Source organism: Neoarius graeffei, chromosome 27 (assembly GCF_027579695.1).
Source record: "Neoarius graeffei isolate fNeoGra1 chromosome 27, fNeoGra1.pri, whole genome shotgun sequence".
Taxonomy (NCBI): Eukaryota; Metazoa; Chordata; class Actinopteri; order Siluriformes; family Ariidae; genus Neoarius; species Neoarius graeffei.
The window spans coordinates 41,019,920-41,032,835 of record NC_083595.1 but is presented as its reverse complement, the minus strand read 5'-3'; the positions used below and the strand labels follow the sequence as shown (position 1 = coordinate 41,032,835).

Genomic DNA, 12,916 nt, shown 5'->3' with positions numbered 1-12,916 from the left:
GCACTGTGTGATATCAGGCACAGGATTACAGCTGAAGATGAGAGGAAATAAATAACGTTACCAGGCGAGAGACACGACTCAGGTCTTCTGGTGATGCTCGACTGTGCGCGATGTGTTGAGGGGGAATGCAGTGAGTCCCATCTACCTGAAGGCAGAACAAAGCTCATCACTTCACAAGAATAGGGATATATTATTTTGGTTTGACTGATTTTACAGCCAAACAGGAAATGAAATCATTAGTAGCATAAAGTAACATGGTGGCAAAATACAGTATGATGCAGTGGTGGACAAATCATAAATTTATTAGCTAGCCTCCTGGGCAAGTCAAAGCTTTTGCCCTGGCCTGTGTTTTTTTTGTTGTCCGGAAACATCCATCCATCCATCCATCCATCCATCCATCCATCCATTATCTGTAGCCGCTTATCCTGTCCTACAGGGTCGCAGGCAAGCTGGAGCCTATCCCAGCTGACTACGGGCGAAAGGCGGGGTACACCCTGGACAAGTCGCCAGGTCATCACAGGGCTGACACGTAGACACAGACAACCATTCACACTCACATTCACACCTACGGTCAATTTAGAGTCACCAGTTAACCTAACCTGCATGTCTTTGGACTGTGGGGGAAACCGGAGCACCCGGAGGAAACCCACGCGGACACGGGGAGAACATGCAAACTCCGCACAGAAAGGCCTTCGCCGGCCACGGGGCTCAAACCCAGTACCTTCTTGCTGTGAGGTGACAGTGCTAACTGTCCGGAAACCTAACTGACTAAAAAACAGGCAGCGAAAGTCATGTAATAAGCTAGTTTAGTGCATTAATATGCTAGACTAAGGGAAATGAACAAGTATATGATCGTTCTTCTCTTTTACTAATTTGCTAATGTAGCACATCATGTTTGCAGTCTTGACAAAAACAAAACAAAACGCAAAAACAGTAAGTCACTGGCTAAATATTCAGTTATGACATGTGGTGTTCTGTCCTCAAATTGCACATAAAATACATTATTCAGTCTGGCTAGCATCTTGTCAACATGATTAACTTTATACCAGACACTGCACAAAGCACACATATGTGTATATTCTGGATATTTTTGTCCTTTCTTCTCTATTGCCCAAGCACTACCCCCCCCCCCCCCCCCCCCATGCACTATTATCATCTACCGTATCACATGTTGCACTATTATTGTTACAGTTCCACCATACCTACGGCTGGCTCACTTCACTGTGTCGCTTTATATGGCTCTACACCACTAGTGGATGTAGTGCCACTACCAATTATTGTTGTTTGTTGCTGTCTTTTTGTGAGCAACTGTCCTTATTTAGCTCTGTCCTTATTCTATTTTATTATATTCTATATTATATTTTATTCTATTCTATATTTAAATAGTGGGCGGCACGGTGGTGTAGTGGTTAGCGCTGTCGCCTCACAGCAAGAAGGCCCGGGTTCGAGGCCGGCGAGGGTCTTTCTGTGTGGAGTTTGCATGTTCTCCCAGTGTCCGCGTGGGTTTCCTCCGGGTGCTCCGGTTTCCCCCACAGTCCAAAGACATGCAGGTTAGGTTAACTGGTGACTCTAAATTGAGTGTAGGTGTGAATGGTTGTCTGTGTCTATGTGTCAGCCCTGTGATGACCTGGCGACTTGTCCAGGGTGTACCCCGCCTTTTGCCCGTAGTCAGCTGGGATAGGCTCCAGCTTGCCTGCGACCCTGTAGAACAGGATAAAGTGGCTAGAGATAATGAGATGAGATGAGATATTTAAATAATATTGGCTTTTTTTCAGGTGGCACGGTGGTGTAATGGTTAGCACTGTCGCCTCACAGCAAGAAGGTCCTGGGTTTGAGCAAGCGCCTTTCTGTGTGGAGTTTGTTCTCCCCGTGTCCGCGTGGGTTTCCTCCGGGTGCTCCGGTTTCCCCCACAGTCCAAAGACATGCAGGTTAGGTTAACTGGTAACTCTAAATTGACCGTAGGTGTGAATGTGAGTGTGAATGGTTGTCTGTGTCTATGTGTCAGCCCTGTGATGACCTGGCGACTTGTCCAGGGTGTACCCCGCCTTTCGCCCGTAGTCAGCTGGGATAGGCTCCAGCTTGCCTGCGACCCTGTAGAACAGGATAAGCAGCTACAGATAATGGATGGATGGATTTTTTTCGTGGTTTATCAGATATATTCTATTCAGCTAGTATTATATTGAATGAATTGAAGATGAGTTTAATGTCATGCTAGCTGAATGGAATACATGTAACAGACCATGAAAAAAAGCCAGCCAATATTCCCATCTCATCTCATTATCTCTAGCCGCTTTATCCTGTTCTACAGGGTCGCAGGCAAGCTGGAGCCTATCCCAGCTGACTACGGGCGAAAGGCGGGGTACACCCTGGACAAGTCGCCAGGTCATCACAGGGCTGACACATAGACACAGACAACCATTCACACTCACATTCACACCTACTGTACGGTCAATTTAGAGTCACCAGTTAGCCTAACCTGCATGTCTTTGGACTGTGGGGGAAACCGGAGCACCCGGAGGAAACCCACGCGGACATGGGGAGAACATGCAAACTCCACACAGAAAGGCCCTCACCGGCCACGGGGCTCGAACCCGGACCTTCTTGCTGTGAGGTGACAGCGCTAACCACTACACCACCGTGCTGCCCCATTATTATTATTATTATTATTATTATTATTATTATTATACTACATACACACTCGCTTCATATCAGCATTCTCCAAGGCCGATGCTAGCTTACCCGTGACTCGGTGCTATTAGCGCTGCAGTCCAGTTACCTTCCACCCAGTGTAGCATTGAGCAGTAGTGTTAGCGAAGGCCAATACTAATGCAGTCAAGCTAGTGCTACCGACAGCTCCTAGCACAGGCTAATGACTGAGAAACTAAGATTTCTGTCTCCAGACTCTTCTTCCGCACACGCTCGCCACAATATTTTTCACTCAGACTTAAGTATTCATTTCCTTATGTAATTTACTTAGTTTTAAAATCAACATAGACAGCTACATACAATGGAGCAACCTTACAGCCAAAATTCTTTCAAAATCTTCCATATTTAACAAAGCAAACCTGGCGGCCATGTTTGTTTACAAATTGTCACAGTTGCTTGCTAGCGCGGAAGTTTTATGTCTCCAACATGTGACATTGTGTTGTCTTGACAACGTACAATATTGTAACAATATTACAATATTGTTAGCATATCACTTATCCTACGTGTATTACATCACTCTACCCAATGGAGAATGAGTGTGCAATATTGTAACAATATTGCATGCTATCAAACCAAATGAATGAAACCTGCTAGAAGGGAATAGAATACATGTTTTTATTCCATGAAAAAAGTGGCCTGTATGTATAATAGTCTATTATATTATCCATCCATCCATCCATCCATCCATCCATCCATCCATCCATTATCTGTAGTCGCTTATCCTGTACAGGGTCGCAGGCAAGCTGGAGCCTATCCCAGCTGACTATGGGTGAGAGGCGGGGTACACCCTGGACAAGTCGCCAGGTTAACGCAGGACTGACACAGACACAGACAACCATTCACACTCACATTCACACCTACGGGTCAATATAGAGTCACCAATTAGCCTAACCTACATGTCTTTGGACTGTGGGGGAAACCGGAGCACCCAGAAGAAACCCACGCAGACACGGGAAGAACATGCAAACTCTACACAGAAAGGCCCTCATCGGCCGCTGGGCTCGAACCCGGACCTTTTTGCTGTGAGGTGACAGTGCTAACCACTACACCACCATGCTGCCCATGTATTATATTATATTTATTATATTCTATTATATTTATCTTTGTTCTATTTTTTTATTTTTTTTAATGTAACCTACATTTATATTTTACTCTGTACTTGAACTGCTGCAACACCTGAATTTCCCCTCACCGGGATCAATAAAGGAATATCATATCGTATATCATACATCATATATCATATCATATCGTTATGACAGGTTTGTGGTGCACTTTATATTGCTTGGTGTTCCTGATTTTTATTTATTTATTTATTTACTTTTCACCATTTTCCCACCAATTTGGACATCTCCCAATTCCAGCCTAACATATCGTGCTCCTTTATTATGTATGACTTGAGACTGCTGAGCATGTGGAGCCAACTACTGCATCTTTTCGAACTGCTCCTCGGGCTATGTCTCAGGGCAGTGTAATACACTCGAAGGAAAGTGTTGTCTACCCTCTTCCACATACATGAGCTCACAGGTGCCTGTGATTGTTTCACAGTGACTGACTGGGTAGAGAATGTATGCCATCTCTTCCATTCAGAGAGAACGGTCAATTTTACTCCTGTGGGTCCTGGCCATGGATGGCTATGGCATCATCAGTATTTGAAATCATGATCTTCCAACAACACCGGAAACCAACTTAACCATTCGGCAACTATGAATCAAAAAAGCTAATAGCCTTGACACAAAACCTGCTTGTCCTGCCCTCCTGCACCGCTGTTTTATCACTTTGTACTTACCCATTACTTTGTCCCTGAATGCTTTTGTTAGAGAGAAAAAGAAACATGACTTTACATCTCTCCTCTTTCCATTTAAATTCCTTTCTGGATCTTTCTGCATTCCTTAAGAGTAATCGCCCGATAATTCTTCAGCTTGCTATATATTTCTCACCTGGTCTATGTGAAAGTCTTGGATTTGTAGGAAGCGATTTCCATTTTTTGTCACTTCTGGGATCATAATGTTGAGCTGTAGATTTCTGACCGGGAAGTAGCCCAGGTTCTGGATCTGAACAGCAAAGAACACATACCATTACTTTTAGCTGTTTTTTTTTTTTCATTTCACCTAATCTCACTTTATCTGTAGGAAACTGAGAAAGAGCGTCTGAGTTGAGCTCACTTGGAAAGTAAAGTTGAACGGCGGGCGGAGGTTTTCTGCCTTCTCCAGAGGGAGGTTGGCTTTGAGTTCCCAGTGCGATGGATTGGAATCTCTACAGACAGAAACAGAGAATTTTTAATTTCTCACAAAGGCCATTTAGGATTGAGCTCTGATTTAGATTTACACATGGTCACACACGTACATACTGTACACATTACTCTGACCGACCTTGTAAAGAGCAAGTCGGCCTCATATTTCAGCATGTAGAAGATCTCGTTAATGTTGTCTTGTAAAGCCACTTCTTCTCCATCACTGTCGAGAGACAAGGATGAGGACTAAGATGTGCTCCAGTTATGCTAACATTTGGCATCAACATTCATTATTTTACACATTTATCTAAAGCATGAATGCTTGTTCATGATCAGTTTGGATATGTTAGTTTACTGGTATAGCTATAGACTGGGAGTGATGCCAGACTGAGATGTTTTAGTAAAACAGGCTCTGGGAACAGTCAAGTTATACTTGGTGGAAATTCTTCAAGTTTTGTCACAATGATGTGGGAGAGAGAAGCACACACACACACACACTTCCTAAAATGCCAAATTCTAAAGAACATGATACTCTGTTTATTATTTTTATGAACTTAGAAAATGGAGATAAAACTAATATTCAGATGCACTCTTTGAAAGAAAGGGTTTTTCAAACATTCTTTGGATTGTTTTGATAATTTCTGAAAGAATTACACTTGAATTTTTTTTTTTTTGCAAGGGAAATGGTCTGTTGTAGGGTTTTATATAGAACCTTTAAAGGCGTTTGTCAAACTAAAAAAATACTTTGGAGTGGTTGGTCGACTGACAACCATCTGACAGCCATAATCAATATACCCTTAGAGAAAAAATGAAATAAAAAGATGGCTATTATTAAAAGATCACATGCTATGTCAGAAAACCACACCTAAGAAAAAAAAAAAAAAAGAAAAATCAACAATCTTAATGTGTCTCTGAGGAAACCTTTAGAAGTCCCGAGTAGAACCCGTTCAGAAAGCAAAAAACCCTTAACTATCCAAATGAACCCTTTTTTTCTACAACCCCGATTCCAAAAATGTTGGGACAAAGTACAAATTGTAAATAAAAATGGAATGCAATAATTTACAAATCTCAAAAACTGATACTGTATTCACAATATAACATGGACAACATATCAAATGTCGAAAGTGAGACATTTTGAAATTTCATGACAGCAACACATCTCAAAAAAGTTGGGACGGGGCAATAAGAGGCTGGAAAAGTTAAAGGTACAAAAAAGGAACAGCTGGAGGACCAAATTGCAACTCATTAGGTCAATTGGCAATAGGTCATTAACATGACTGGGTATAAAAAGAGCATCTTGGTGTGGCAGTGGCTCTCAGAAGTAAAGATGGGAAGAGGATCACCAATCCCCCTAATTCTGCACCGACAAATAGTGGAGCAATATCAGAAAGGAGTTCGACAGTGTAAAATTGCAAAGAGTTTGAACATATCATCATCTACAGTGCATAATATCATCAAAAGATTCAGAGAATCTGGAAGAATCTCTGTGCGTAAGGGTCAAGGCCGGAAAACCATACTGGGTGCCCGTGATCTTCGGGCCCTTAGACGGCACTGCATCACATACAGGCATGCTTCTGTATTGGAAATCACAAAATGGGCTCAGGAATATTTCCAGAGAACATTATCTGTGAACACAATTCACCGTGCCATCCGCCGTTGCCAGCTAAAACTCTATAGTTCAAAGAAGAAGCCGTATCTAAACATGATCCAGAAGCGCAGACGTCTTCTCTGGGCCAAGGCTCATTTAAAATGGACTGTGGCAAAGTGGAAAACTGTTCTGTGGTCAGACGAATCAAAATTTGAAGTTCTTTATGGAAATCAGGGACGCCGTGTCATTCGGACTAAAGAGGAGAAGGACGACCCAAGTTGTTATCAGTGCTCAGTTCAGAAGCCTGCATCTCTGATGGTATGGGGTTGCATTAGTGCGTGTGGCATGAAAGGCATATCCAGGTTCTAGAGCAACATATGCTTCCGCCCAGATGACATCTCTTTCAGGGAAGACCTTGCATTTTCCAACATGACAATGCCAAACCACATATTGCATCAATTACAGCATCATGGCTGCGTAGAAGAAGGGTCCGGGTACTGAACTGGCCAGCTTGCAGTCCAGATCTTTCACCCATAGAAAACATTTGGCGCGTCATAAAACGGAAGATACGACAAAAAAGACCTACGACAGTTGAGCAACTAGAATCCTACATTAGACAAGAATGGGTTAACATTCCTATCCCTAAACTTGAGCAACTTGTCTCCTCAGTCCTCAGACGTTTACAGACTGTTGTAAAGAGAAAAGGGGATGTCCCACAGTGGTAAACATGGCCTTGTCCCAACTTTTTTGAGATGTGTTGTTGTCATGAAATTTAAAATCACCTAATTTTTCTCTTTAAATGATACATTTTCTCAGTTTAAACATTTGATATGTCATCTATATTCTATTCTGAATAAAATATGGAATTTTGAAAGAGTGCATAGGAAAATGAAGAAGAAAGCTGTGACAAATGCTCAAAGCATCAGGCCACACAATTGTAATTTGGAAAATGATATAAATAGCAAAGTCTCATCTTAGAGGAACAAAGATCTTAGACATGTTTTGGGGGTCTTGGGCAAGTCTAGAATAGCATGATTCATAATGATGTCAGATTTAATAAAACAGAAGTTGGTTTTGGTTTACTGGGCAGTAAGATGATCTTTTGAAACTGTAGCAGTTTGACTAATGCTGCTTCCGGGGGGTCAAAGAGTCAAAATAACCCAAGACCCATACAGCTAGCATTCTGAAAGGGCCAATAACATAATTCAAAATTTGGCAGTGCCAAACCATCTATTTCCTTAAGTCTCTATAATTTTCAGAAATTGATATCTTTGACCTTTCCAAACAAGATTTTACCAAAAAGCAGGCATGAAGGAGATAATCGAGAAATAATAAACTATGGGAGAATATGAAATGCCTGGAAACAATAATATTTGTTGAGTTATCTACACTATTGAGATGAATGGAATGTTGCAGGATGTAGTGCTGAACAGCAGCTGCATGGGTCAGTGAACAGGAATTAAAGAAACGATAAACGGAGTACAAAATTGGATCCACTGTATACATCAACTATGTACAATAGGTCACATGTATTCAACGATGGTCATGACTCGTCTGATTAAATAATTACTATTTACAACTGCACATACTATTGGATTCAGATATGAACTATCACACTAGACAGGACAAAAGGGCACTGCAAATTTATAATGAGAGCTTTTTACCTTCCAGTTGCCAGAATGACGCGAACATGGTCGAGCAAAATGGAGCTAATAAATTCAAACTCCAAACGGAAAGTGACCTGGAGGGAAAAAAAAAAAACAAATAGAGAGGAAGGATCGTCATTTAAGTGATATAAGCAGGTAGGTAAAATATGATCTGTCTAGACCTGATCATAAATATGATTTTATCACCACTGCAGAAAGACTTTCCCATCATCTTACAAGTGATGACCCAAGAGTGAGTTTTTTGTCTCACAAGGGGGTGGAAATGATCCCCGTCATATATAAAAGCTTCCAACAGCAACCGTGCAAGATTTACACAAGGTTTAGCAGTAAAGTCTACAAAAATCTGCTGCAAGTCTGAGGCCTCAAAGCAAAGCAGCTACAGGCACCAAAACACAGCACCACAGTCGCTTCACTAATGACACACGTACGCACGCACACACTTAAAGGGCTGATGACACGAACATGCCTCTATGCAATTTCTTAAATAAACTATACAACATGGCAAACATGTTAGATTTCTGTTATAATTACGTGAAAAAAAGCTGTTGTTACGCAAATATCCAACTTTTAATTGCACAGCGCAAGAAAACTGGGTCCGTGGCTCGTGGCCATGTTGTGACGTCAGCGGGAGAACACGCTGCGGTTCACTGGCTGTTCTACTCAATGGAAATGGCGCATGAAAACGCCGGTGAACTCTAGTGCTAGCTCTTCCTCTTCTGGGAGTCTAGAATTGTGTTGATCTCTTCCGAATAGAATCTATGATAGCCTACCCTCTTTACCCTTTGCCTCTCGTTGCTAGGCGGCAGTTACATGAAAGCCGCAAGCTTTCACAAGCAAATACATGACTGATATCACGCCGACTTTCTCATCTCATCTCATTATCTCTAGCCGCTTTATCCTTCTACAGGGTCGCAGGCAAGCTGGAGCCTATCCCAGCTGACTACGGGCGAAAGGCGGGGTACACCCTGGACAAGTCGCCAGGTCATCACAGGGCTGACACATAGACACAGACAACCATTCACACTCACATTCACACCTACGGTCAATTTAGAGTCACCAGTTAACCTAACCTGCATGTCTTTGGACTGTGGGGGAAACCGGAGCACCCGGAGGAAACCCATGCGGACACGGGGAGAACATGCAAACTCCACACAGAAAGGCCCTCGCCGGCCCCGGGGCTCGAACCCAGGACCTTCTTGCTGTGAGGCGACAGTGCTAACCACTACACCACCGTGCCGCCCCACGCCGACTTTATGATTACATTTATGATTATCATGTAGAATCTATAGCTCTACGTACCTTTATCTTATGTCGTTTCACAACACATGTTCTGACAGGAGGACTGTCTTTGGATCCGGCATAGCTACTAGTAGACCCCCTCCGGAATACTGGCAGTGTTGCCAGATTGGGAGGTTTCTCGCCCAGTTGGGCGGTTTCAAGTGCATTTTGGTGGGTTTTGAACATATTTTGGGCTGTAAAACGTCAGCAGTATCTGGCAACAGATACTGCTGACGTTTTCCAGCCCAAAATATGTTCAAAACCCACCAAAATGCACTTGAAACCAGTCAACTGGGCGGGAAACCTCCCAATCTGGCAACACTGTGTAGGCACTGCTGATGGTAGTAACACACGTTTGTGATGAACTGAACACCCAAGAGATTCTTTTAAGCTGGGAAGGGTGTCAAAACAATCCAAATCGAAGTGTTCAGAGCACAGGACGAATGTTAGTGAGGGCTCCCACTTGTCACGAGTGCACCTGACTTGCTTCACCCACTTCGCATGCAGCTCGGGATCTCTGGGAAACTTGAATAAACTTACCCCATCCTTGTAGGTTTTGGAGCAAAAGCCGGCAACACAACGCGAAGGCATAATAACTAATATATATATATATATATATATATATATATATATATATATATATATATATATATATATATATATAAAATAATGTATAATAATACTAATAATGACAAACTGAACACCTGTTGCATCAACAACAAACTGGTAAGTTAGGAGGAAGGTTCTTTCGCTGACGTCATATAGCTCCTCCTCCTCTTTCGTCTCCTGGGTGCTGCAGCCCCGTCAAATTTGCCCAAATAGCCGCGTTTTTTATCATAACTTGTAAAATAGGCGCCTTCGTGAATTAATATATGGATCATCAGGAATTACTTTTTATGTTATAAAACATTGCCAAAGATGTCAAAAACGTGTCATCAGCACTTTAAGCACAGAATAATCAGAAACCATACTCCAGGAAATGTACTATTACTTGAAAAAAAAATAGTCACTGAAATAGAAGGAAACAGACATACAAATAACTACGTGTGTAAAAGTAGGAAAATATGCACTGAACATGCTACAAAATTAGCCTAGCATGTTATTTGCTACACTGGATAAGATATACTTTTCAAAAGAAGTAGAGGCGATGAGAATGAAATTAAAATGTTTTTTAATATGAATAGAAAGAGAGAAAAATGATTTAAAGTTATGAATTAACATAAGATTACATCATACAGAATGTCTGCCTCTGCTTTCTGAAAGGACAGATCTGCTTGCTAGCTAGGCGATGTAGCTAATACAATATTAGCAGCAGTTAGCGCCATCATAACAATGCAGCCATCTCATCTCATCTCATTATCTCTAGCCGCTTTATCCTGTTCTACAGGGTCGCAGGCAAGCTGGAGCCTATCCCAGCTGACTACGGGCGAAAGGCGGGGTACACCCTGGACAAGTCGCCAGGTCATCACAGGGCTGACACATAGACACAGACAACCATTCACACTCACATTCACACCTACGGTCAATTTAGAGTCACCGGTTAACCTAACCTGCATGTCTTTGGACTGTGGGGGGAAACCGGAGCACCCGGAGGAAACCCACGCAGACACGGGGAGAACATGCAAACTCCGCACAGAAAGGCCCTCGCCGGCCACGGGGCTCGAACCCGGACCTTCTTGCTGTGAGGTGACAGTACTAACCACTACACCACCGTGCTGCCCCACAATGCAGCCAAATTCCTTTTAAAAACTGCATTCAATCTTCAATATTTGGTTACATTCAGATGATAGGAGCCTAAACTTTTATACTTGTATAGATAGAATGAACATACTGCACTTGTATCAACTATGGAGAGTGAAAATTGTCTCCTAAACAATAGCAAATCACCAGTATACAATACAATTTTTTTAAAGTTTAAGGTTCTATTGTGATTCTATATCCTCAGCTGTTGTTTACTCATTTGCACAGAAAAAAAAAAATGGCTAGTGAACATGTTCACTACACAGGGTATAATCAGATACAATACCGTATGAACAATGACAACCTACTGATTAAAATATGAACGTGGCAGCATGTAACACTCAATATGGTGGCTGTATTACACAAGTATCCCCTCAGTTTGAGTTATGCTTGATGAAGAAAGCTTGAAGGGAAAAAAAAAAAGAGTTGACAGACTTTACGAATAGGACTAGATACTTAGGGATCTACTTAAAAGTGACCAGTGGAGTGTACAATATGCCCAATAGACTGTCACTTGGAATTCAGTCCTAAGAACATACTGAAATCCAGCATGTTTTTGCCTCCTGAGTCCTGGTGATTTCAGAAGGAAAGTAATCATACCATTAACTAGCTAGCTAATTTGGTTTCCACGAATGTGCGACCAACAACATTAAGAAAACAACAAGGCAAAAGTCCAGCAAAAAGACCACAGCCTGTCTCTTTGTTTTGCTTATCGCCACGCCAGAGTTAGCTAAGGACTCCATTTCCTGTGAATATACACAGCATACAAAGATGATTGACAGAAACTATAGATCCCAATAAAACACACAGAGAGAGAGAGAAAGTACTATGCAATTGCTTTGCAAATGATTGTGTGTGTCTGAGAAGAGTCCTTATAAACTCGGTGCTTGATGAGCTGAAATGAAAGACTAATCAGTACTGAATACTTAGTATACAAGTTTTTGATATTCTGTCTACTGATCTTTCAAACTTTGGACTGTTTTTGACCTTTGCTCTGTATTTGCCCCTTGGATTTGTTTGCCTGGCTATCCAAAGTAAAGAAGTGACCTACTACCGCATACCTGTCCATTTACTGCACAACCCATGACAGTTTTATACTGGATAACAAAGGACATATTTACAGGTACAAGTCCATCTATCTGAACTTGGCATGAAGTGCAATGCCTTGCCCCCTCCTTCGTTAATTTTTTTCAGATGAGGGCGGCACGGTGGTGTAGTGGTTAGCACTGTCGCCTCACAGCTAGGTTCTAGGTTTGAGCCCAGCGGCCGATGAGGGCCTTTCTGTGTGGAGTTTGCATGTTCTCTCCATGTCTGCGTGGGTTATCTCTGGGTGCTCCGTTTTCCACCACAGTCCAAAGACATGCAGGTTAGGTTAATTGGTGGCTCTAAATTGACTATAGGTGTGAATGTGAGTGTGAATGGTTTGTTGGTCTTTATGTGTCAGGCCTGCAATGACCTGGCGACTTGTCCAGGGTGTACCCCGCCTCTCGCCCATAGTCAGCTGGGATAGGCTCCAGCTTGCCCGCAACCCAGTACAGGATAAGTGGCTACAGATAATGGAAGGATAGATGGATTTATCAGATGAATATTACTTGATTTCAGCCTGCCAACAAAGAAAAAGTGCATAAAAGCAAATCTTCTTCTTTCAGCTGCTCCCATTAGGGGTCGCCACAGCGGATCTGTTCCATATATTTGATTTGACATAGG

The 12,916-nt window shown here is 42.3% G+C and overlaps 1 protein-coding gene across 2 annotated transcripts in view; it reads right to left on the bottom strand.

Moving 5' to 3' along the window:
• Positions 1 to 12,916, bottom strand: part of itga11a (integrin, alpha 11a) — a 133,037-nt gene that overhangs the window by 6,878 nt on the left and 113,243 nt on the right. Inside the window, exons 22-26 of one of the 2 annotated variants that reach the window (XM_060912055.1) lie at positions 8,189 to 8,265; positions 5,076 to 5,159; positions 4,869 to 4,959; positions 4,644 to 4,757; positions 62 to 145 (exon numbers count right to left, since the gene is read on the bottom strand). In XM_060912055.1, the coding sequence (XP_060768038.1) occupies positions 62 to 145; positions 4,644 to 4,757; positions 4,869 to 4,959; positions 5,076 to 5,159; positions 8,189 to 8,265 (450 nt within the window). The remainder of the gene's footprint in view (positions 1 to 61; positions 146 to 4,643; positions 4,758 to 4,868; positions 4,960 to 5,075; positions 5,160 to 8,188; positions 8,266 to 12,916) is intronic. The other variant, XM_060912056.1, reaches the window with a different exon arrangement.